The 26,854-nt window shown below is 32.9% G+C and overlaps 1 protein-coding gene across 7 annotated transcripts; it reads right to left on the reverse strand.

Annotated features, from left to right (window-relative positions):
• Positions 1-1,680: 1,680 nt before the first annotated feature.
• LOC119767056 (protein Mo25) lies at positions 1,681-24,909 on the reverse strand. 7 transcript variants are annotated; one of them, XM_038254658.1, is made up of 7 exons: positions 24,831-24,909; positions 17,925-18,244; positions 10,368-10,484; positions 10,116-10,258; positions 9,717-10,050; positions 9,550-9,654; positions 5,761-5,943 (listed from the first exon to the last, which is right to left on the reverse strand). In XM_038254658.1, exons 2-7 carry the CDS (start codon positions 18,051-18,053, stop codon positions 5,761-5,763), a joined length of 1,011 nt encoding a protein of 336 aa, XP_038110586.1. In that variant the 5' UTR covers positions 18,054-18,244; positions 24,831-24,909. The 7 variants fall into 7 exon arrangements, with proteins under 7 accessions (XP_038110753.1, XP_038110586.1, XP_038110423.1 ...); XM_038254495.1 differs by having other exon boundaries at positions 24,822-24,895; XM_038254599.1 differs by having other exon boundaries at positions 24,816-24,890.
• Between the last annotated feature and the right edge of the window lie 1,945 nt (positions 24,910-26,854).

Genomic DNA, 26,854 nt, shown 5'->3' on the forward strand with positions numbered 1-26,854 from the left:
TTTTTTATAGGCCGCTGAATCCGAATCTGAAATCAAATTTCGTGTAAACAGTGATGTTTTGGAGCTACACCCTTTTGGAATGCTATTTGCGTGTTTAAGAGGCAGTTTTTGTAAATGCTCGGTTTGTTCTAGAGGTCGTATCGAGGTGCTCCGATTTGGATGAAACTTTCAGCGTTTGTTTGTCTATACATGAGATGAACTCATGCCAAATATGAGCCCTCTACAACAAAGGGAAGTGGGGTAAAACGGGCATTGAAGTTTGAATTTTCCGAGGATTTCGAATATGACAAAGGGGAGACTAAAAGTGCCGCTATGGATGCCTACAGGACAATAACTAACGTTGTAAAATGTTTATTATAGAAAAATCGAAAAACTATGCGAAAAACTGCGATTGGCCAAAAAGTTATTACCGTAGGCTTATAGTCCACGAAATTCCCTAACTTGGTGTTGCTGGCTGTTGCAAAAAGATATTGAGGTTTAAAAAACCATTTTTTACAGTAATTTGCAAAAGCTATGAGAAAAAGTCAAACCAATCCTGGATGTCTATGGCTCATTTTGAAGTGCTTCAAAAGACCTTTCGAATGCATCTAAGAGAGTTGGAATTGATGAAGTTTTACGGAAATGCGAGCAATTTTAAGATTTTTTATGTTTTTTTCGACCTCAAACTTCAAAGCCCGTTTTACCCCACTTCCCTTTGTTGTAGAGGGCTCATATTTGGCATGAGTTCATCTCATGTATAGACAAACAAACGCTGAAAGTTTCATCCAAATCGGAGCACCTCGATACGACCTCTAGAACAAACCGAGCATTTACAAAAACTGCCTCTTAAACACGCAAATAGCATTCCAAAAGGGTGTAGCTCCAAAACATCACTGTTTACACGAAATTTGATTTCAGATTCGGATTCAGCGGCCAAAATTACTATAAAAAGCATACCCTGACCTTTGAGACATATGCTTGCTACATCGTGTAATTAGTAGGCCTTGCTTCTGAATTCTGAGAAATTTTGAAAATTGGCACTTTTTCCTCACTAAAACTCAAATATCTCGGCTCTGGAGTGTCGAAATTGCATTTTCTCAGAGGGAAAATGTTCGCCATGAAATTTCCTACAAGCTGCATGTATTGGTTTTACTGGGAAAAATATGCTACCCTAAATTAAATGAACATTTCTGAAAAAGTTTCGAAAAAAGCGATTTTTTCGACACAAATCCGCCTGGGAAAGTCCAAAACTTAAATTTTGGTCCAATATTGATAGTGCATCTTAATCTATGGACAAAAACCTATCGTTTGAAGATAATACACACCTGATCGAAACAGTTTTTGTATTGATTCCAAGCGATTTTAGAAAATTTGTTCAAAAAAGTGACTTTTTTCAGTAAATCGACTAGGGGGTGCGAGAAAGTATTTTATTATTTTTTCTTGTCTAAGAAAACATTGTTCCTAACATCATAATCTATCATTTAAGAAGTGAGCACCTGAAATTCCTCGACATGACCTCAAAATGGGACAGGCTACTGCTCATATACAAGTTTTCAACCAAATCAAAAATTTAAAAATGCGAAATTGTGAAAATAACGCATAATATTGATGATTTAATTTGCAAAAAATATAATCCAAACAATGATATGAGCCTTCCTTTAAACTAATGATTTTTTCAAGCAAAAATAAAACATGTAATACTTTAGCTTTGAGGCTCGTTTTGCTCTTTTTATTTTTCGTTACCCAGTTCGTTCCAATTTTGTTTTACTATTTTCTCGCTTGGCCGGTTTTAAAACAATTTTTTTTTCAGTTCCATACTAATAATATTTATATTATGTTTGCATGCTGTGGCTATAACTGGCTGGCTGGCTGATGTTTGTTTTGTTTGCTTGTTTTTCGTTTCTATTGTACACAAAAAATTACAACAAATATTTCGCTATCGTTTTTTTTGTATTTATTTTTAATATTGAGTTTTGTGTGGATTTCTAAGTTTCGGGATCAGTCACTAAACTTTGCTAGCTGGATTGTGAACGTGGTTTCGTAGTCTACGCACTATGAGCCGGAATACACATTTTTATTTCTTGTTTTGTTTTTCGGCTGGAAACGGTGGTTATAAAACTAATACGCACGATAGGATGACTCTGCGCGCCTAGGCTGTAACAGTGTGGAACAAAAAAGGTAAAAGAAGTTTTCCGAACATCTTTCAATCCTGAATTTCCCCTCTTTGCTAATTAACACACTTAAACGTTTTTTTTTTTAATTAACTTTTTTATTCCCGTGTCTTTTCTACTTAAAACAATCGGTCTCGATATTGCATTTCGCGCAACGGCTGATTTTTTGGCCAACCATCAGTATCTGTTGTCTTCTTTCTTCTTTCCACTACGTTACAGAGTGTGTTGGTATGTGTTTGTGTGGGTTCTGGTGTGGTTTGTGTGTGTGTGTGTAGCTACTCAAGAAGATATTTTCTTGTTGTTTTAGGAACAGTTTTATTTACTTGTTTTATTACCTTAATCGATGACTTAAGATATAACTTCTTCTTGCTGTTGTTTTTTTTTTATCTCGCTATTATCTATAACTGACATTTTCCGGCAACAAGGTTCGCAAGGATTAACACTGACTGCTTGTGTGAGTGAGTTTTTATTTCTTCTTATGTTTTTTTTTGTTTGCTTGTGAATACCAAAAGTACGCGCATCAGATCAGAGAAGAGCCCACATTTGTTTTTACATCTTCTTTACAATCTAATTGCTCAGGGCTGTGATGGTTTTTTAATGTTGCTTTTTTCTTGTTATTTTAAGGAAAAAAGTACATTTTGTTTATCTCCGGAAACTAATGAGGTATGAAGGTGGTTTTTTTTCTAACGAAGTGGACGTTACTTGCAAAAAATGACTCAAAACTCAGTAAAAAAAAAAGAAACAAGACACAATTTAGGACCAAACTTAAAAAAAATATGCATAGCAATAACACTAAAAAGAAAGACAATAATATGCTTCGTTTTTATATCCTCTTCGATACCTGAGTCTGTGCCAAACTCGCCACAAACAACAACAAAGAAAGGTTTCTTTGAAAGAAAACAGAAAAGATGTAGCAAATTTGTGTGTTATTTTTTCTACGCACTTCATTCTATAAGAATCCCCTTTTTTTCTACCACAACAATGCGGCTGACTTTGCTTGTCTATTTTTTTTTTTTTTTACAGAATAAACTTGCAAGCGTTTTTCACTGTTTTAAAAACTGCCGATTGCCATGCTTTTGTGTGTATCGCTCAATAAATATATTATACTCTGGTTCTGATGTGATTCTTTTTTATTTGGATCAAGCGGAGAAACCCCCTTTTTCGAATTTCTTTCCGAGAATATAGATAAATCTACCACGAAGTCCAAGTAATGTTGTTGCACTCCGTCAGTTTTTTGAACAAAAAAAAAAACACATTTACAAACTTTCGGCCCCTTTCGCAAGAGCGAAATTACTGCCGCATGACAGTTGTTTGCGTAGTTCAGCAATGAGCCGCTAGGTGGTGCTGATGGCGCTACCGTTTTGATGCTGGGTTTTCGCGACCAAAGAAGTTTGATTCCGAATAAATTTGACTCGTTTGTTTACAAACATAAATTTTCGCATTTTTATTTTTATATCATTTATTACAGGTTTTATTAAAGCATTAAAGAGTGTGTTTGAAAAAACAAAATTTTACCAAACGGTATAACTTACATTTCTAAATTGAATATCAAATAAGTTTCTTCGCATTTTCCTGTTTGCCATTCTAGTCCGTTTTGTTCTGATTCATACATACAAAAGTAAAATAATAGAATACAAAAAAATCAGGCTAAATTTTAATTTTTGTAAAAATTTGCTTAAAACGGTCGCAATCATTGACATTGATTAGTGAATTATTCATTGAAAATATCGTAATATTCCAATCAAATATTTTGCAGAAAATTTCATTTGGTTTACAATTTAAGAATTTCTTCCTCCTTGAAATGATTTTTTTTCACTTTTCGACTCTTCCCGTAAACGTAAAACCATACAAAATTGATGCCGAATCTTTTCCGGAAGAGATCCGGAAAGAGATCCGGCAGCAATTTGTACTGATTTGACGGGTGCCGAAAAGTTTGGTTATGTTACTGCTTGCAAAAAAAATGAATTCAAAGGTAAACAACAAATCCATGTCCAAATTTGCTCAAAATTGATATTGATTTAATCATTATTTATTGAAAATATCTTAATATTCTTATCAAATATTTTGCAGAAATCCAGGCATCTTAGATTTTATTTTTCCTCAAAGTTCTCGGTTGGTTGTCAAAATAATTCGATCCTCTTTCAAATTATTTATGTCGACATAAATGGTAGTAGCCTTTGAAAAGCAGAATTTAAATTTTATTTTTGAAATTATTTGTGATTTAAACACAAAATCATCGGATAACTCATAGCTCTAGTGGTAGAAGTTGCATTTTCTTTTAGGATCGGGTGAAATCGGGTCGAAAAATCCACGAAAATTGGTAACGGAAAATTGTTGTTTTTGTTTACCTTTTTTTTCTTTTGAAAATTCGCAGATGGGAAGAAATCGGTTCGAAAATTGAAACACTGTTTCTATCTTCTCAAGAAAACTTGAATCATGACGTTTCTCTGATGTGTCGCTAAGTAGCCCGCAACGCTGTTGTGATTTGTTTACGCTTGACCAACTGCCTTGTCAAAAGCTTTGACAGATTGAAAATGTCGACAAAAAACACCACTAAACTGAAAAAAGGGTGAATTTTGGAAGGTTTGAATATTACTTCTTCTTTGGGTAATATTACTTAGAAAATTATTTTAATAAATTATAAGAAACTGATTGAAATTCGCCAATTCCTTATGCAATAAAAAAATATTTTTTTAACACAAAATCTGTCATCATTTCCTGATGAATATTAACATCATTTTTTTTCTGTGTAGCGAAAACACACGAACTGTCAAGTTGTTTTCTGTTTCCTCTTCATCTGCGTAAAACTCACTCAAGAAAATAGATTTCTTGATTATTTTTTGGAAGTATTTCAACCTGCGGTTTAGGTTGGGTAACACATTTAATTTTTGCGTAAAAAAGTTAAGGAGATATTCCATTACGGGAAGCTTTTTTGCAAACTAAAAAGGACCCCCCTGGGCTAAAATTTCAGCGCCGTGTTATGTCTGTGGATGCAGAAACCATTGTAAAACAATGTTCTGCTTTACTTGGTACTAGGAACAACTGTTCAACTTCTTTGTAATTTGAAAAATAAAGAAATTCTAAATTAGGTGAGACCAATCTTTACTTTCCCAAAGCAACGCAAAAAGAGATTTCAACGCTTGAACCAGTGTGTTGCGGTGTTTACAAGGTTCGGCTCTTATTTTTAGAACGACTATTTAACGTCCTCCTTCGATGGTTGCTGCAACATCATCGGAATATGTGTGTAATGTAAGTGGGTTTCAACTTTGAAACATTATTTTGTAACCTTTCCTCTGCGGTGAAATTTATAATAGTTAATCTAAATTAAATTTATTTTAATTATATGTGTGTGTGTTTTTCTTTTTGCTTTATCTCGCGCCTTTACAAAATACTAGTGCGTGGGGGGAGGGAGAATAATGTAGCGGGATGTTTGCTGCAGTTTTTTGTTTTTGGAAAGGAGGGGAAAATAGAAGTGTTTTTTTTTTCTTTCTGCTATTGTGTATTTCGATTCAACGGGGGATGCAAACAAGGGGGAGAGTAAAAGAGAAGAGACCACCTCTACCATGAGACCATGCACGCGCACACGACTACCCAGCAGTGTCGATTATTACTATTGATCGGGGGCCGGTTTGAGCTCCTTTATCTGCTTGATAAGGTACGCCTTTTCGTCGTTGAACTGCTCGTCCTCGGACCGGTCCGTGTGAAACCGGGTCAGGAAGTCCACCAGCTTGTCCTGGTTCCGCAGCAGGATGTCGAGAATTGGTTTCGGTTTGTTCGGATTCGCTACAAATACCTGGGAGTAATAGGAAACACATTAAAAAATCAAAATCTAAAATTCAAAAAATCAATTTGGAAAAATGATGGAAATCTATTTTTTTTTAATCCTTAAATTCATAAATCAAAACATTCAAAAATTCTAAAAAATCCAGAATTCAAAATTCAAATAATTGAAAAATTCTGAAAAATCCAAAATGTCCAAGTCCTATAATTCAAAAATTATAAAATTAAAATAAAATTAAGTTTCTTAAAATTTTTAAAATTCTAAACATTCTAAGCATTTTAAAAGTTCTGAAAATTCTGAAAATTCTTAAAAATCTTAAAATTCTTAAAATTCTTAAAATTCTTAAAATTCTTCAAATTCTTCAAATTCTTATAATTCTTAAAATTCTTAAAATTCTTAAAAATTTTAAAATTTATAAAATTCACAAAATTCATAAAATTCGTATTTTTTTTTAATTTTTAAAATTCAAAAAATTCATAAAATTCTTAAAAAATTTCAAATTCTTCAAATCCTTGCAAGTATTAAAATACTTAAGACTCTTAAATTTTTTTAAATTTTTAAACGTCTAAAAATTATTCAAATTCTTAAAATTCTTAAAATTCTTATTTTTTTTTCAAATTCTTAAAATTCTTAAAATTACTTAAATTTTTAAAAATTCTTAATTTTTTTTTAAATTCTAAATTTTTTTAATTTTTTTAAATTTTTAAAATTCTTATTTAAATTTTTAAAATTCTTATTTAAATTCTTGAAATTCTGAAAATTCTTAAAATTCTTAAAATTCTTAAAATCTTAAAATTCTGAAAATTCTGAAAATTCAGAAAATTCTGAAAATTCTGAAAATTCTGAAAATTCTTAAAAATTTTAAAATTCTTTAAATTCTTTAAATTCTTTGAATTCTTTAAATTCTTTAAATTCTTTAAATTTTTAAAATTCTTAAAATTCTTAAAATTCTTAAAATTCTTAAAATTATTAAAATTCTTAAAATTCTTAAAATTCTTAAAATTCTTAAAATTCTTAAAATTCTTAAAATTCTTAAAATTCTTAAAATTCTTAAAATTATTAAAATTCTTAAAATTCTTAAAATTCTTAAAATTCTTAAAATTCTTAAAATTCTTAAAATTCTTAAAATTCTTAAAATTCTTAAAATTCTTAAAATTCTTAAAATTCTTAAAATTCTTAAAATTCTTAAAATTCTTAAAATTCTTAAAATTCTTAAAATTCTTAAAATTCTTAAAATTCTTAAAATTCTTAAAATTCTTAAAATTCTTAAAATTCTTAAAATTCTTAAAATTCTTAAAATTCTTAAAATTTTTAAAATTCTTAAAATTCTTAAAATTCTTAAAATTCTTAAAATTCTTAAAATTCTTAAAATTCTTAAATTTTTTAAAAATTCTTAAAATTTTAAAACGTCTTGAAATTATTAAAATTATTAAAAAAAAATAAATTTTTAAAATTTTTAAAAATTCTCAAAATTTTTAAAATTCTTAAAATTTATAAAATTCTTAAAAATCATAAGTATTTAAAATTCTTAAAATTCTTAAAAATCTTAAAAAATTAAAAATCTTAAAATTCTAAAAATTCTAAAAAATCTTAAAATTCTAAAAATTCTAAAAATTCTAAAAATTCCTAAAATTCTTAAAAGTTTTAAAATTCTTAAAAGTTTTAAAATTATTAAAAGTTTTAAATGTTTTAAAATTCTTAGAATTCTTAAAAAATCATTAAAATCTAAAAATCTTCAAAAAAATCTCAAATATTTTAAAAATCTTAAGAATCATAAAAATCTTACAAATCTAAAAAAATCTCAAACATTTTAAAAATATCAAAAATCTTAATTATCTTAAAAATTGTTAAAATCTTTAAAACCTTCAAAGCTTAAGAATCTCTAAAATCTTCAAAAGCTTAAAAATCTTAAAAATCATAAAAATCTTACATATCTAAAAGTCATTAAAAAAATTCAAAAAAATCTCAAACAATGTAATAATTCTAAAAATTCTAAAAAATCTAAAAAATCGTAAAAATCTTTAAAATCTTCAAAACTTAAAAATCTTAAAAACTTTAAAAGTCTTCAAAATCTTTAAAATCTTAAAAATCTTAAAAATCTTAAAAATCTTAAAAATCTTAAAAATCTTAAAAATCTTAAAATCTTATAAATCTCAAAAATGTTAAAATCTTAAAAATCTTAAATATCTTTAAAATCTTTAAAAAATAAAAATATCAAATTTTTTAACGTTTTCAAAAATCTCTAAGGCCGTTGCAAATATTTTTTGAAGTTTATGTCCCTCGGCTCTGACAAAAGTCGAGGGGGGGGCGGGGTCAAAAAAATAAAAAAAATATAAAAATTTAAATTTCAAGCCTAGGTTTCAACATTTGGATGAAAAAAGTGTTTTAAAATGCATTTTACAGGCGTACAGTTGCTTTTCAATCATTAGTTTTGAAAATATCGAGGCATTGTCGGATTTTTTTTCGCAAAAAATGGTAGTTTATGCAACAAGTTGCAAAAAGAGAATTTTTTCAGCACGAGTCGTACATTTATCCAACGAGGTTCACCGAGTTGGATAAATACGAAGAGTGCTGAAAAAATCAAGTTTTGCAACGAGTTCCATACAACATTTTTTGCAATTCCAAAAAAACACACACTGAGTAAAATTTTATGTCAAATTTTCATGTATTTTGTCAATAAATCGTTCAAATCAAAAAAAAAATGTTGAAAAGTGTTACTTTTCGAAACAAGTTCTGAAAAGTTCAACTTTTCAGCACCCATTTGAGAGCGACATAAACTTTGAAAAATATTTGCAACGGCCATTAAAGAAAAAAAATTGAAAATCGTAAAATCTTAAAAATCTCAAACATTTTAAAAATCTTAAAAATATAAAAAAAATTCAAAAATCTCAAATATTATATAATTTTTAAAATTTTTAAAACTTTTAAAATTCTGAAAGTTTTTAAAACTTTCGAAATTCTCGGTTGAAATTATTAAAATTCTAATAATTTTGAAACTTCTAAAAAAATAAAATTTAAAAAAATAGAAATTCCAAAAAATATTAGAATTTTTAAATTATTAAAAAATGCAAAAATTCTAAAACTGTTAAAATTTAATTATTTTTTAAAATTCTTCAAATTCTAAAAATTAAAAAAAAAAATTACAAATTCTAAAAATTTTAAAAGTCATAAAATTCTTATTTTTACTTTAAAATTTCAAAATTCTTAATATCAAAATTTTTTATTTGTTTTTAAATTTCTTTAATGTTTTTAAAACTCTCAAAATTCCTGTAATTAAAAAAAAAACAAAAAAATCTTAATTCTCAACATCTTAAATTCTAAAAATTCTAAAATTCAAAACAAAAAAAAGTTTGCAGTTTCAAATGAATTTTACTGAAGTTTTGTTTGAATTTAATTTCTTTTCTATTAAAAATGTAAATAGTGGAAAATAACAATAACATATGGAAAGTTTTAGCTTTTTTAAATTCTGCTTAGTAAAAATCAGAAAAAATGTACATTTTGGAATCTGTTATTCCGAAACAAAATAAATATATATATAAATTTTTCTGATAATGTAAATATTTTTAGAATCGGTTTTCTGACAACTGTCGCACATCGCTAACCAAAAGAGAATCGTACCTTGAATACGTGGAAGGCCTCAAATTGAATATTTCGTGATTTCTCCTTCAGCATGTTCATCATCAGCTTCAGGTTATCCGGGTTAGAAATATATTTCGTCATAACCTAAAAGGGGAAAATATGGTAAAAAACAAGATCAAGAACAAATCGTTCTCCCCCCCTCATACCGTAAAGTTGTGCCGATCGAGCAGCAGCTCGCCGAGCAGCTTCAGGCTCTGCCTCCGCGTGACGTAGTTCTCCGAGTTGAGCAGGTGCTGGTAGTGGCTGAACACTTTGTCGTAGTTCTGCTCGAGGAATTCGGCGCACAGCAGTTTGTGCCGGGTCAGCAGCTCTTTGAACGTGGAGAAGGCATCGGAGGCGATGTCAAAGGTGGACACTTCGACGTAGCGGAAAAAGTTAAAGAACTCGTCCGAGTGGAGCATGATCTTGGCCAGGGCCTCGTAGCGGGCGCACTCGCGCAGCATCGTGCCACAGTTCAGCGCAATCTCCTGGTGTTCGTAGCTGTGGAAAGGGAGGGCCAACAATTTTTGGTTAATAATAACTAATAATAACGAATAACTTCTTACCCGGCCATCAGTGTGAACAGGATCTCCGGCTTCGTGCAGATGTACTCCACCGTCGGCGATCGGGTCCCGATTTGTCGTCTGAGCACGTTGTTAAACACCTGTGCAACGTCCTTTTTGCCCTCAAAGTCGATACGGCTCAAGTTCTGAATTTTTTTTACACGCACACAAAAATGACAGAAAAAAAACATAAAACAGAATTCCAAATTGTTGGACAATTGACCAAAAAAAAACGGCATTTAGAAAACAACTCACCTGTATCAGCAGCAGGAGTAAATTACTGTTGTACAGTTCCTGTGCAAGTTGCGAGACGACAATCTCGGTCTGTGGCTCAGCATCTGACGTGCCGTAAAGCATATTTTTGATGAGAACCTGGAACAATGCAGAAATGCAATTCAGTTTTTGGTATGGGCACGTTTCATTTTAGTATTTTAGTCATTGCCCCGACCCCTCTTCGATTTGCGCGAAACTTTGTCCTGAGAGGCAACTTTTGTCCCTGATCACGAATCCGAGGTCCGTTTGTTGATATCTCGTGACGGAGGGGCGGTACGACCCCTTCCATTTTCGAACATGTGAAAAAAGAGGTGTTTTTCAATAATTTGCAGCCTGAAACGGTGATGAGATAGAAATTTGGTGTCAAAGGGACTTTTATGTAAAATTCCGAAAAAAACGTATTTTTCATCGAAAAAGCACTATTTTTTTAAACTCTCCCATTTTCTGTTACTCGACTGTAAATTTTTTTGGAACATGTCATTTTATGGGAAATTTAAGGTACTGTTTGAATCTACGTTGGGTCATTTTTTCATTTAGAACAAAAATTTTCATTTTAAAATTTCGTGTTTTTTCTAACTTTGCAGAGTTATTTTTTAGAGTGTAAAAATGTTTTACAAAGTTGTTGACTGCCCATAATTGAAAATTCGGCTATTATGCCAAATCAAGTATTCCGAGAAAAACGCGTTTTAGTGTTTGTCACAAAATCTCCGTCAAGGCAATTTCCCATAAGAGTGGCATATTAGTCGTTTGGTTTTTCGCATCGGCAGCCAAGTCTAAACACTATTTCAGTAAAATTCAAGTTCCAGAAGATGCGTTGGAACATCCTCTACCACCTGGTGCTAATATCTCGTTTTTGCCAAAAGTGGATATTAGCCGTTTTTTCAATGGTGGGCAGTTGAGCAGGCAATTTCGCGAGTTATCGCGATTTTAGGAAAAAAGGTTTTGAAAAAGTTGGTCGTCGTTGATCATCGCCGTTCATTGGTCGCCGTTCATGGTCACCCGCGACAGACACGGACGACGAAACAAAAAGAAACGCAAAATGTAACTTTTTCAAAACTTTTTTTTTTATAAATCGCGATAACTCGTGATGTTTACAAGCAAATCCCTTATCTTTGTGCATCAAAATTTTTGTAATTGTCTGCTCTACAACTTTTAGAACATTATTGCACTCTAAAAAATAACCTGGAAAGTTAGAAAAAAACACGAAATTTTAAAATGAAAAATTTTTGTTCTAAATGAAAAAATGACCCTTCTGGGTCAATGTAGATTCGAAAAAACAAAAGTTATCCCTAAGGACAAAGTTTCATGCAAATCGAAGAGGGGTCGGGGCAACTTTTCCCGATTTCGTGTGAGTTGGTAGAGAATTACCCATACGAAATGATATAAAAAGAAATCTTGGGATAAGTTCTGTGGCCTGTTTTAAAATAACTTTATGTTTGTTTAGGCTCTATAATTTTTTTACCGAAAAGGACCTAATAAAATTTTAAGATTTATTTTTATTTATTTTTTGTCATGCTGTTTATTGTTCATATATATTATAAAAATTGAATTTTATTTAACCTTTTTTTTTTTTGAAGCCTTTGTTAAAATAAAATAAATCACTTATTTTCCATATTTTTCTTTAAATTTTTTAATGTTAAAAAAAACTTTTTAATCGGTATATTTTTTTGCTTTATTTTATTTTTTTAACATTTTAAAAACTTGATATTTTTTTAAAGAGCGAGTTGTGGCGCTATAACCACGGCAAAATAGTGTCCAGGGCATTCGTGGAAATACAATGTCCCATCCCAGAGGATCCCGGAGTACCAAACCTTCTTAGCATGGTGCTCCCAACGAATACAACCAAATCTCGGAGCGTATGGTGGTGTGTCCCCACGCTTCTTCCTCCCCTGTCGATTCAGAATTGTGTTGTTGTTCGAACACTCAGTGCTCAAACTCAATCCAATTACGAGTCATCTCTGCGATACGGCTTTACGCAGTAGGCCTGGCCGCTTTAACGCTTGTGATGTCTCAATGCATTCCGATGCAATGGCGCACTACAAATGTTAATAAATGACAAGAAGAGTGCTAGGCGTCATCTAACCTAAGGCACTCTCCAGGATCCCTTCGAAAGATTGGTTGCGCTAGGGTCTGATTAGTTTAGATTAGATTAGATTTTAAAAACTTGATATTTTTAAATTGCCTAAATTTTCAGATTTTTTTATTCATACACAACAATTTCTGACGTTCGTTTTCAGTTAGTATTTACTGAAAACTGCACTACTGAAATTTTCAGTTAGTTTTTCACTGAACTTCAGTTAAAATTGGTATGGAGCTGTCAAAGTTTGCTAAAATTTCAGAAAGTTTTCATTTACTGAAAATTTCAGTAAATTTAGCTGAATTCAGGAGTGAGAAATTCGTGTGTACATCAACCATTTATATTTTTTTTACTTTTGAAATGCTTAATTTTTTAAAAACTGTGTTCTAATTTGTTTATCGATTTTTTAGTTTTCTTCAAATTTAAAATCAAATAGATAATTTTATTTAGACTATGAAAGTTCAATTACAATTTTCAATCGCATTTGTCGATAGTAGAGCAAAATCTGACTAATACCACGTAAATCGTTCTGTGTTTTTAGATTTGAGAAATATTGAATTTTATTTAACCTTTTTTTATTTTTGAAGCTTTATTCTTTTTTGAAATTTTTAATCTTTTGTTTTTAATATTTTAATTTAATTTTTTGATTGAAAAAAGTATTTTTAAAGCTTTTTAATTTCTATAATTTTTTTTGCCATTCAATTTTTTTTAAGATTTTACTAAATTTTGCCTAATTTTTTTTAGATTTCTTTATACATTTTTTTATTTTTGAAATGAACAAAACTTTTTAAATTGTGTTCTAACCTTTTTATTGATTTATAATTTTTTCTACAACTAAAAAAAAATATTTTTAAGATTTTTGAAATTTCTGTTGCAATTTTCAATCGAAATCTGACTCACCACGTAAATCATGCTCAAAACGAATTGACTGTAGTTGAATTGAAAATTGTACAAAATATTAAAAAAAATCATCCTTTCTCATAGAGTTTTTCAACCGGCGGCTTATTACTAAATCAGGGTGACCACTCAAATCCCATTTTTAAATTCCCAGCTTTTTCCGACCTATCCAGTACTTCAGTAGGCATTTCTTACCTGAAGAATGATTTCAAATAAAAAAATCTTTATAAGAAAAGTCAATATAAACCATCGGACAAAATTTCTAAAGAAACAAACTACTAACAGTCTCAGAAAAAAAATTAACAATAAGTTCCTCAAAACTAACACTTCAAGAATGTAAGCATTATTTTGATTCATAGTAAAAACATTCCATGAAGTTTTTTGAAATTTTCAACTGAAAATGAAAAGGCGATGAAAAAAGTCAAAGACAACACAATTTTAAGTTTTATTTTTGCAATTCCGTCGTGAAACTACTTACTTCTCCTGCCATTCTTGAACGACGAAATAGCCTACTTTTCTGTACCAAAAATAACAGAATCGAATAGCAAAACTTTTCAAAATAAATGCTGAAAAGTTCTACTTTTCAGCACTCATATGGGTGCTGAAAAGTTGAACTTTTCAGCACTTGTTTCGAAAAGTAACACTTTTCAACATTTTTTTGATTTAAACGATTTATTGACAAAAAAAATGAAAATTTGACATAAAATTTCACTCAGTGTGTTTTTTTTTGTAATTGCAAAAAATGTTGTATGGAACTCGTTGCAAAACTTGATTTTTTCAGCACTCTTCGTATTTATCCAACTCGGTGAACCTCGTTGGATAAATGTACGACTCGTGCTGAAAAAATCCTCTTTTTGCAACTTGTTGTATAAACTACTATATAATAACTATTTTTTTTAAATTTAATCAAGTCAATGCAAAATTTGATTAAATTTGTCCCGTTATAAAAAAAAACATGTAAAATCTTTTAAAAGCTATTTAGAACGTATTGTATAGCGTCTAATCAAATGAGGGCTTTTCCTAGAAAAAATAATGTGAGAGCACAAAACGTGAGACGTAAAACTTCAGATAAAACATATTTTCGTAAATTCATCAATATTCTGGCCATAGCTGAGGGACAAAAACTTTAATTAAAATTTGTTCCAAGCTTATGTGCAATTTTAATATTTTTTAAAAATATTTTCAAAGCGTAAAAATTTTTTATAATTTTTTTCACAAAGAATGAAAAACGTTTAGATTTTGCTCCATATTTAAGTTTCCCGATAAATAAAAATCAAACTTTATCTATAGTTATGTACCCATAATCACAAAAAAGTTTAAGAAAATCAAACATTTGGAAATAATATTTGAAATGACATAAGGTGTCGACTTCCGTAATTGCCATGATTTTTTGGGTACCAAAAGTTGCGTCTTTCAATTACGAAAATTTTGGTACCCAGACATGTACAGGTCATCGCTGAAATTTAAAAGTTATCGCAGTTTTAGTGAAAAAGTTGATTTTTTGTCGATTTCGCCATTTTTCTCGTTTTTGCGCGCGGTGCGTCGAAAAACACGGATTTTATTTTCAAAAAATCATATCTCGAAATCCTGTAAATAAACTCCTTCCATTTTTTAGTAAGTTACGTAAAAATGTCCGAGGAATCCAATAAAACTATTTCCAGATTTGGGCTCTTTGGTCCAGACACCGTCAAAACGGCATTTTAAAGATTCATTCGACATTTTTTATATTATACTATATTTTTGAACTTATTATCACCTCTCATTTGCGTATAGGAAGACAGTTAAATCGGTTGAAATGGTGCGCTTTTATGACTTTTTGAAAAAAGTGGTTTTTGCGAAAATCGACGAAAATGGCTATTTTTCAAAACTACTCTAACACGGTGTAGGTCACCCTAATGGCCAAACAAAAAAAAATACGGGTCTAATTATTTCGGCCAGGGAACCCCCAGAAAAATGTTGATCCCGATCCGAGCACTTTTATTTTTCTCCATGCTATATTTTCACAAAATCCCTTCTACAAGTTCTATAGAATAGTAGGTACCCTGCGCGTGTTGATACTTTTTGGTAACGATTTTCCTCTTCTTTGTAAAGATATCAAAATCATCGGTAATAAATGATTGTCAACCAGGAAGTCAACGATTGCCTCACAAAATTATATAACTTTTGAGTCACATTCACTAGCGTGCCCAGCTCTTTGAGGAAGGTGGGGCAATAATACGGACGTTTTGAAAAATACGTCATTTGTGGACATCCCCTGACCAAATTAAGAACAAATTTCTGAGGATGGTGGGGCAGTTGCCCCACCCTGTGCACGCTAGTGGTCACATTTGACTTCAGGGCCTCAAAGAAGGGTTCAACCGGCATACACTGATTCATTTTGGTGTAAAAATTCGCAAAATTGAGATTTTAAAAGAGCATTAAATTTTTAGAGTGGTGATCAATTTTGTGTGAAAATGGTTGCCAGCCTTAATGAATTTAGTTTTACATTAAATAAATGCAACTGAAAGTTGGAACCGTGTTTCAAATATTCAAGCAATGTGACAAAATGAAACAGAATTATAACTTTACGCTGATGTAATTGTTGACATTAAGTTTTATATTCATATTGGTTTAATTGGCTTTGTTGTTGTTTAATGTTAGATTTTACCATTTGTTTGATAAACTTAGTCAAAAATAAATAACAATCTTTTGACTCATAACTTTTTTTTAATAAAATAATTGTTCAATATTTATTAGGATTTTTAATGTCTTATGTTTAAATAGCTTTTTCATTCTCGAATAGATTGTAATAGTGAAAGTAACCTTAAATTTAAAGTTAGATGCAAAAGACGAATTGAGTTAAATTAATTTGAAAGTTGTACTAAATATTTCAAAATTATTCAATTAATAGATTATTTTTTCAAACAAGCGTGCTCGGAATTCCTTACTTTTGGACAGAAAATCTCAAATTTCCGACTTTTTTCCGATTTTTCGTGGATTTTGGCGAATTCCCGACTTTTTTTTCGACTTGAGTGGCCACCCTGCAAAATTATTGAAAAGTAAGAAATTCCCGACTTATTCTCGATTTTTTTTTGCAGATCTTGATAAATTAAAATTAAACTAAATGATTCTGTTTTATTACAGTGTTGAAAACAATGTTTTGGTAAAAGAAAAAAAGTAAAAGTAACTCAAATTTTGGCATAATTGTAATGCTACACGGAGAAAAAAAAAGTTCCCAAAATCGTAAACAAGCGTTCATGAAAATGGGAACCACGAACAAAGTGTTCAAATTTCATGGTACGTTTTTCAAAATCGTACCATGGGATTTGAACACTTTGTTCGAGGTTTCCATTGTCATGAACGTTTGTTCACGATTTTGGGAACTCTTTTTTCTCCGTGTATGATCCTTATTTGGTGCCAAATGTGTGCACATTCCAATACTTTCAGAAAATTTGTCATTGAACGACACACACCTACAAAAAAAAAACTCCAAAATCGCAGCAACGCCCCCGATTCTTCTCAGCAGCAGCAGATCGTCGCCATCGTGCTAACTTGTCGTACGTGCATTTTGGGCCAAATTGAGTTAAGAACGCCATTTTGTGCAGCTCACAATGCCTCACCTTTTGACCGTCACAGATCTCCAAAATTCTATTTCAATCCTGAGATATTCAACAAAAACCGAAAAAACTCCGTGCATTTTTGTCACTTTATATATGAAAGTAGTTTCAATCTTGTCGTGCTATCTTGTCACTCCATGAAAATTGATGTAAGTGCGACAAAAGGCCAAAGGGATTTCAGGCCAGGAAAGTCAGGATGCGTTTGTCGCACGTACAAGCTAGACTACCGTAAACATTTGTAATCATAACTCGGGACTCCAGCAACCAACTTCAACCAAACTTTGGGACAATGCACAGAATGGTGAGCCAAACAAAACGTGTTTGTTATTGTTTACATTGCGTGCTCTCGTTTTTGTATATTTAAGGTCAAACATTAAAACGCGTTTTTCTCGGAACGTCGAAATGGCGGGTGCGACAAGATAGCACGACGACGTCGAGATGCAATAAATCCGAAAACTGAACCAACAGCAGCTCCATTTCCAGCCGAATTTCCTTTCATTCACCCGCAGCACAGCACGGTTCAACGCGAATTTTCGTACAGAGAGAGAAAAAAAAACCAAGGTGGAAGCGGCAGCGGACGCAGTGTACCGTTCGGTCAAATCTGTTCGCTTTCTTCATTTCACGGGTTTCGGTTCCACGCGCTGCACCATCCATCGTTAATCGTCATCATCGTCATCGAAGTGATGAAATGAATGAAGGTTTTTTCTGCAGAATAAATGTTTGCTCAAACATGGGTGAATTTTGGCCCAAAGCGCTAATTTGGCGGATGAGCCATAAATGCTAATTTCTATGAGAACGTGATGGAAAATTTGTGTTTGAATGTTCTTATCTAATCTAATTTTGACAGTTTGAGAGTGACACTTCACGTTCAATGTCAATCAACAAAGAGGTAACGAAAACGTCAATTCCCAAACTGTCAAATGAGGTGCACTTTGCACCTTAACAAGTTGCAAAACATGAAACACTCACCAAGTTTTTGCTGACATCCTCCTGCGCTTTTTCCGCTTTTTTGTCGCCCCGTTCCAGCGAGTTGACCGCCTCCTTCAGGGCCTTCACCAGCTCCTGGGGGCTTTTCTGTGATTTGCCAAAAAGAGGCATTCTGACACGTTGCTGATGCTGCTGGCTGGTTTCACTTCTTCCCACTGTGGCTCTGTGAGCAAACACTGTTCACAAATTACTCTCGATTTTGATTGCTCGATCACACTGTTCAGCCTCGGAAAATTTCTTCACGTGCACTCTTTTGTTGTTGTTGTTGTTGTTTTTGCTAGCTGCGTTTTTCTTCGGTGTATCTTTTTTTGTGTGGGATGTATTCGATTCACATTATTGAAAAAGTGACACATTTCCATTCACGGGAAATTTGCCTTTAAAGTTTGTGGTGACGGTTTGGGAAACGTTTTTTATATACTTTTTCCTTTACAAATGCTACTTATGGCTAATGCCTTGTTGAAAAAACTACGTAAATTGTGAGCGGCTCTAAGACATAATTAGTATTGTGGATTCAGCTGGTAGCTGGATTTTCAAACATCTTCTCACGGTCATTGGAAACGGTCGTGGATAGACCTAGGGATTCCCAAATGGTGTAAAAAAGTTCCATTCCAGAAAAATGGATTAAAAATTTGATTTTCAGTCACTTCTCTGACATCAGGAATAATTGTTTGAACATGTTGGCAATTTTTTTTATTCAGTCGGAAAAAAATATAATTTTTCTTGAAAAAAGTTTCATTTCTAACCACATGAACAACAGTAATTCTGGCTCGATGCCGCCATCATGCGACCGCCTGCTCCGTTTGTTTATCAACAAAGCTGCAGCTGGATGGTGAGACGAAGTGAGAGGGGAGAGGTTTTGACATTTTTATGCCCGAATCTGGCCCGCCCGAGTCGACCGAGTCCAGTTAAGAACTGAGCTTACAATAAGACGTTCAAAAAAAAAAAAAACGCGAGGTCGCGAAAACCTCTGGGCTCACCCGAAATTTGTTTTTTTTTTATCAGGAACAATGTTTTCAAATATAAATAGCCCATAAATCGTTAAGTGCTCAAAATTTGCGATTTACTGAAAAATAGCATGTTTTGAGAGAAAATATTAAATTGTGTTCTAACAAAAAAGATAAAACCAACTCTGTTTCACGTCAAATCACATCTGTTGGTCCACATAATAATTTTCTGTATTGATATCGAATCAGAAAATCATAAATTTTAGTTGACACATTTTCAAGCGAATAGTTTAGTTCTTGATGGCTTTTTTAAATGGTCCTATGTACATAGGAAACCCACAGCGCATTGGTTGTTTTATAAAAGTAATCTAGAGTTTAAAAAATCTTATTTTTAAAAAAATATTTAAGTATTGGCAAATTTTATTTTCGCGAAAAAAGCAAAAAAACTTATTATTTTTAAACGAGATTTTCAATGCAGGAAAGGACTTCCATTTCCATTTTAAGTTTTAAAGTTTCCTGAAAAATATTTGTTTTACTCCCTGATTCTGACTGATTGTGAATCTTAAAATTCGGATTTTAAAATTTCAACTTTTAGCAATAAAAAATTAGTTGCAATTTTTTTAATTTTTTTTACTATTTTTTCTGAATAGCCCTAACCAAAAACTACAACTTTGTCGAAGTCCCTAAATCACAAAATTCTTTTCCAAGATGCAGATTTTCGAATATCCATTCCAATTTGTATGGATAGCTGCCCAAATTATCGCCATACTTCAAAGTGTTGCAAATGAGTGATAGAAAAAAAGCTATCATTTGATGATTCCTGCACCAAAATATCAAAGCTTGTAATTGTCCTTCTTCTTTATTCCTGATTGCCAGCATGAGCATTCTCTTTCCATCACTTCTTCTCTTATTCTCGTTAATGCACACTCACCGAAGATTCTTTTTTGGGGGATTGGAAATCGGCTACGCTCTATTGAGGGTGTAGGATTTTGAATGTGGAAATGAAAGGGAAAGAGAGAATGTCGCAAGTAAAAAAGTAAATCTTTCCCAGTTCCTGAGGGGAACACCCTTGAAGAGTATCGGGGCCGGTATTTACAAAGCGGATTCAGTGGCAATTTCATTCTCAACTTAATGTTAACATGTTAAGGTTAATGTTAACATTCCATAGGTCACCTCCCTAAGGTGTCGTGATAAGGTCCAGTTTGTGACGATACACTACCTTCCCTTTACTAAGCAATCGATTCCAGAAGGGAAAAGATCACCAGTTGTGTTGGTCCGAGCCGGGATTCGAACCCCGATCTACCGCTTACGAGGCGGAAGCGTTACCACTGGGCTACGTGGCTCGGTCAGAATGTCGCAAGGGATTGTGTAAATACGAGACAGAGACCGGCATTTCTTGGTGAGATTTCAGAAAAGTGTCCATGGTGGTTTATGGTTGGTCCCATAGTAAAAAATGGCCATTTCCACTTTTTAATGGTCCTATAAGCTATTGTCTTTCATATGTTTATTTATTAAAAAAAACTCTAGATTTCTATATAATTTTATTTTTCTAGATTACATATAACAATGTTATTTCTTTTGAGTTTGTATAGAGATCTGTATTTTCGTTACTGTTGTGAATGGTTCAGATACAAACTTTGCAAAAATAAAAAAAAACTCATAACATTGGAAAAAATTACCAAAATGATTCAAATAAAAAAAAAATGTTAAAATATCAAAAAATCAGCTATCAGCAACTACAATTATTCCGCCTGAATATCCATGCCTCAAATACAAGAGCTCTTCTCTTCTTATTGAAACTCTCAGCGCCGAACTTAGCCGAACGTGTTTTGGTGTTTACACACTCGCGATCGACATATTCCTTTTCTCTCTCATTCCCACTTTCACGATCATCCTACCGCAACAGCGTTTAACCACAAAAGCAGCCACAAAACCAATTTCGCAAACGCAGTTTAACGGGACGTCATGCCTGGTCGGCTCCTAATTGCGTTCTCTCATGCAGTTTTCGGAGAGATTGAGAGACTCAGTGGTGAGAGCGCATAGTCGAGGAAAAGGGGAGGAGTGGTAGAGAGAGAATGCCATCGCTAGGAATCACGAGATACAAGAAGAGATCTCCCAAGTTATAGTGACGGCCGCTATACTCTCGGATGTTTTTGGGGCAGAGATAATCAATTGATAGCTTTTCTATCAATCATTTGCAACACTGCTCTTCAGTAATTTTTATGTTTTTTAGCTTTATTTTATTAAAAAAAAAACTTTTATACATAATAAAGAGAAATTAGATGATTTTAGCAATATTGATGTGAGAATTGTTGGTCACTTGATTTTTATTTAAATAGCAACTTTTTGAAATTACAGCAATGACCATTCTTTAAGAAGTGTAAAATTGAAATGCTTTTTACATTGTAATTTAGTATAATTAGCTTGTTTTGTAAAAAAATAACTAAATCAAAACAAACTTGAGGCGTAATCCAACCACAAGTTTTTCTCTGGGAATTTTCTTTAGAATGAATTCTCACTAGGCAAACATTCCGGATATTGACCATTCTAATCCTAAAATCGCGTGCTGTAATTTCCTGACCTGAAAAATTGTATTTTACATATCTCTTCAAAATTTAATATAAATAATGAACTCGTGCAATCGATTGGACGTTGTTTAACGTTTATTTTTTCATTTATTTTCAAGATGGGCATTTTAAGCGTAAATTAAATTTGAATTTGATAGCAACAAAAAATAATAATAGCCATAGCTAAGTACAAAAAATCTAAAAAAAATTGTTATTTTACTGCATCTCATATTTCAATATAAATCCATAAAATAAAATAAAAAACAACATTTCTCAAAAGAAATTTTTAACGATCTGAACTCTAGAATTCAGCAGTTGTTCATAAAAGCAATTCAAACCAAGTAGACATTGTTACGACAGCTTATTTAAGCTTAATTTTGCTATTTTTGTATACAAAAAAAAACATGTTAAGGAAATTATTGTATGCTTGGTAGGTAATAAAATTTGTTCTATTTTCTTCCAAACTATTTTGCAAATCTGTCGATGAACTTGCTTGCTCACTTTTAACTGAGCTTTTTATTACTTCATTTCAGTTAAAAAGGCTTTTTGGAAGTAACGTGCCGTTCTACTATTTATTACAATTAAAAAGGTTTTACAAACATTTTTGAGCGAACACGCCAAATTGTCTTGGAAGCATGGACCAGACAAGTGCAATTCGCTCTCAATGAAAATCTAATGTCCGGATTTCTCCATACAACGCCTCCAAAAAATACACTGAAAGCACCCCCATTTGTACACGCTGGACGGTATGAATGTGGTAGTTCAGGGTGTGCATGAAAGCTTTTGGACAGCCGACATGAAAGCGCGCGAGCCGAGACGCGAGCAGGGAGAGAGCAAAGTTCGAAGAGAGAGAGAGAGAGAGAAAAAACTCCGCTGCTATGCAGTATTGATGAGTACATAGTTTCTAATTTAAAATTATTATTTTTTTAAAATAATGTACTAACGTGATTTTAAACTAATAATCCATATTCAGAGCACTTAATTTGGGACACGGTTTAATCAAACTTTGTAGTGAACGTAATAATGTAATAAAAGAATGCTTACTAAAATTATTATCATTATATTTTTTTATCTAGCTTGCTATTTCTGAAAACTTAAAAATTATCAAAAATATTGACATTTTTGTTGAAAACCTAAATCTGATTAGAAAATCAGCAAACAAAGCAAACTGTTAAGAAGTAAGCATTGTCTTGGCATTGTTTAAAGTTTCAAAGAGTGTACCAACGTTTTCAATGATTTTTCATATTTATAAAAACTGGCTTTTTGTTTTTCGTTTTAAAGTATTACAGGTCGGCTTTGGAATTCGTTGTTGGGTAAAATGTCGCCCAAGAACAGAAAACCTAATATTTTTTGTGTATTTCCATTTCTTAGGTTTAGTTTGAGCTCACAATTTTGTGCAGATACGATTTGCTTAGCGTTTTTTTCAGATTTTTAATTTGGTCTTCTGATCAGGGATGCCAGATACACAGATTTGTCTGTGTTTCACAGACATTTGAGCTCGTGTCAGAAATTTTTTGAGGCACACAGACTTTTTAAAAACTTCATTAAATTGTTATTTTGTTAAAATATCAATCGAAACTTATTTCGTTAGTCTTCAAATGCTTAAAACACAATTTTTGATAGATTTCTATGACTGTAAATTGATTTATTTGAATTTTAGACAAAGACACAGACATACACAGACTTTTTCACAGACATTTTAAAAAATCATATGGCATCCCTGCTTCTGATAAAAACATGTTTTAGTCAAGGAACTCAAATTCAAAACATTCCTAAAGCCGTTTCAGACTTTTATTTATTATATTTGCAATTATTTCCATTTAGGTCTTCTTTGCATGTTGCAGCTTTAACGCCAGATCTTAAAAAAAAACGAAGTTGACTTTATAGCTGTCGGCCACTAGTGTGTGTATGCTAATATCTTATATGTTTGCAGAAAAATCACACTGTTTCAACTTCAAACTATACTGTATTTTGGTTTTGTTACCAAAATATATAATTAAATAGGTGAAATAAATTATTCTGCTCGAATATAGCAGAGATATTTTAGCTGGAAAGGATTAATCTCACCTCTACTCGTGGAATGAATCGATTTTTTTTGTGTAACTATAGAACTTTTTTTTAATTGGGTTTACAATTATAACATTCTGCAATTAGACATTTCAAAGGCAATAAACGTAATCCTGTTCACAAGACTTCCACGTCCATCTCCCGAGCCCAAGCAGTGAACACACAACAACAAGAGATCAAAGAAAATAAAAAATTGCGCGAAGCGCAAGCACTGAGTCATCAATGACTGCATCATCACCCTCCTCCCTCAGACAAGACCATCAGCGGCCAGGTAACACATCTCCTTGGCACACACAATAAAAGCCTTCACACAGCTAATATTGATAAGGGGAAAGTCACATGAAATGGGTGATAGATTACGGCTTTTGCACCGACTCTTGGGGGGACGGGTGTCGTCATTATCGCCCGACGGAACAGAAGAACAATCTTTACGGGATTGTGTTCAAAGTTCTGTTATAAAACCAGCCAGCCAATGCTGTAATGATGACGTCGGACGTCGCTCTTTTGGGCTCTCCCCCCTTTTGTGGGGATAATCAAAGAAGAAGGTGTTTATGGGATCTTTGGATGGGGAGTAGGGAGGGTTTCGACGACGTCTTCAAATCTTTGTTTTTTTTTTTTGCTGTGTGTAGGTGTGGGGGCATTTTACTGCAGTGTGCCACAGCACAGACTTCCAAGAAATTGATCTTTGATTGGCTTTTCGTACGCAAATCGAACAAATATTTACGAATTTGTTTCCTGCCCTGTCGTTTCTTGTCGTTCAAGACTGTGGTGGCCTTTGCCTTGGCCCCGTTTTCGGTAAGCAACCTGCTGACCACTCTCCAGCGCGGATGACGACGACTGCTTCGGTGTGACGTCCTTCCGTTCGGAACAACCTCAACCTTCGGAATCGCTGCACTTCTCTTCTCCTTCCTTAGCCTTATTATATTTGTGTAAAACGTAATTTATTTTCTTCTCCACACTACTGCCACCGCTGGTCTTTTCCTTTTCTTTTCCTCTGCTGCTGGTCGAAGAGGGGGGCCACCACCAACCGTGGACGTCGTCGTCGTCGTGGGGCCTGTGCCTTGCGAAATTGGCACAAATTTTATTTGCTGGCGCTACGAAGTGGAGAGGCCAAGAGGCGTAGAGAAACCCACTAAAAAAAACTTCCGATTCTTCCAAATTCCCCACCCGCACAAATGTCACTGTTTCCCCAATCGTCACCACAATCGCACGAAATCGCGCAAAAACACGTAAAACGTAGCGCCCGAAAATCGCGTAGAAATTACAATTAAATTTTCTTTAAAATGGAAAATTACACCAACATGACCAACCAACACAACACTCGCACTCACTCTCCGTCTGTCTGCTGCGCTGCGACGACGACGGCCGATCCGATTTTCAAATTTTGACAGTTCGCTTTTGGGGTGCTGGTTCGTATGGGCGGTAAAATGGGTGGAGAGGTAAAATCGGTAAAATATCTTCAATGTGTGGGACGAGGGGCGTTGCGATTGGGTAGATTAAGGGCGAAATACAGACGAGATTTTTTTAACAACAAATATTTTTGGTTCGAATTGGGTACTAAAGCCCTATGTAAATTTTTATGTACAACGAAAAAAAACACGATTAAAAACCATTTCTGATCAATTTTTTTCATTTTAATGCAAAATTTTTTTTTGACAAGACAACATTTTTTTGATGGATTAACTATGGTCTCCTTGGAACGAGCTGTCAAGTAGGAGCTTTTCTGTCAAGAAGGACCGCGAGGTTAATTTTTCAAAATTAATTTAAAAATCCATTTTAAACTCTTTGTGGTCGTACAAAGGGTCATTGTACTCAGAAAAATAAGCTTTATCGCTGTAAACAATAATATCAGCAATCTAAGCTTCATTTTAGGACCCAATTATTATGATTTTGTTGTGAATTTGGGAGTGTGGTAAATTGAAAGAGTATGAAAATAGTAGTTTATGTAACATGTTGCAAAAAGAGGATTTTTTCAGCACGAGTCGTACATAATTTTGAAAAAATTACTTCACGACCCTTCTTGACAGAAAAGGTTCTACTTGACAGTTCGTTCCAAGGGGACCATAATTGATCCATCGAAAAAATGTTGTCTTGTCAATCATTTTTTTTTTATGTTTAAATAAAAAAAAGTGATAAGAAATGGTTTTCAATCTTGTTTTTTTACCGTTGTTCATAAAAATTTACAAAATTGAAATTTTATGTCAAATTTAATGTATTTTGTCAATAAATCGTTTAAATCAAAAAAAAATGTTGAAAAGTGTTACATTTCAAAACAAGTGCTGAAAAGTTTAACTTTTCAGCACCCATTTGAGTGCTGAAAAGTAGAACTTTTTAGCATTTATTTTGAAAAGTGTTGCTATTCGATTCTGTTATTTTTGGTACAGAAAAGTAGGCTATCGAGAAATTAAAAGTGCAACATGGAGTTAAACTTTCTGTCAAGCTTCTGTGAAGTTTACCATGACAGTTGCGAAAGTTTAACTCCATGTTACCGGCTCACATCTCTCTTTTGAATTTCTCGATTTCGTCGTTCAAGAATGACAATATTTTTTGCAATTCCGTCGTGAAACTATTTACTTTTCCTGTCATTCTTGAGCGACGAAACAGCCTACTTTTCTGTACCAAAAATAACAAAATTGGGTAGACTAGACTTTTATGTTTTTTACCGTAAAATTGATTGCTGAATTGAATGCCATCATTGATTCTTAAAAAGAGTTAAGTTTACCAAGGCAGATTTTTACAAAAAGTGTAATCTGCTTGCGTTGTAACGCCACGGAAATTCTTAATGCGGTATCTTTGCGAAAAATTGACCAATTTCGATCTACTAAGTTGAATGCAAAGTGAAATTTATCCTTTTTTCAGGATATGATCAGCTTTGGAAAAATGGTTCCTGACCACCGGAGATATTTCGGATCTCCGAAGGTGGTTTTGCGAAAACGTAAAAAGAATTTCTTTGAGCCAGTTTCAAAGCCCGCTAATTAAGTTCAAAACGTGTCAACAGCAGCAATAGATTGCCTGCCATGAGAATACCATCTTAAGCGGTATACGCACTTCGGAAGGAACCGGTCAAGAAAAAAATTAAATGGGCAGCAGCGGCAGCGTAAGCAAGTCAGAGAGGGTGAAGAAAAGCCCCAAGAAATCGCTCCTTCTCCTTTGTGCTGCTGTTCGTAAAGCTGTTTCTTGACCCCTTTCCTTCCGAGCTGCAGACTAGCCTTTACCCTATAAACACTGACGAACTGACGTGCCACCAAGAGTTCAAATTTGAGCGCACATAGAGCTTTATGACGTTTAACTTACGCACACTAGCGCACCATTTGATTTTGCTGGCCGGACAAAA

This window comes from Culex quinquefasciatus, chromosome 1 (genome assembly GCF_015732765.1).
Source record: "Culex quinquefasciatus strain JHB chromosome 1, VPISU_Cqui_1.0_pri_paternal, whole genome shotgun sequence".
Taxonomy (NCBI): Eukaryota; Metazoa; Arthropoda; class Insecta; order Diptera; family Culicidae; genus Culex; species Culex quinquefasciatus.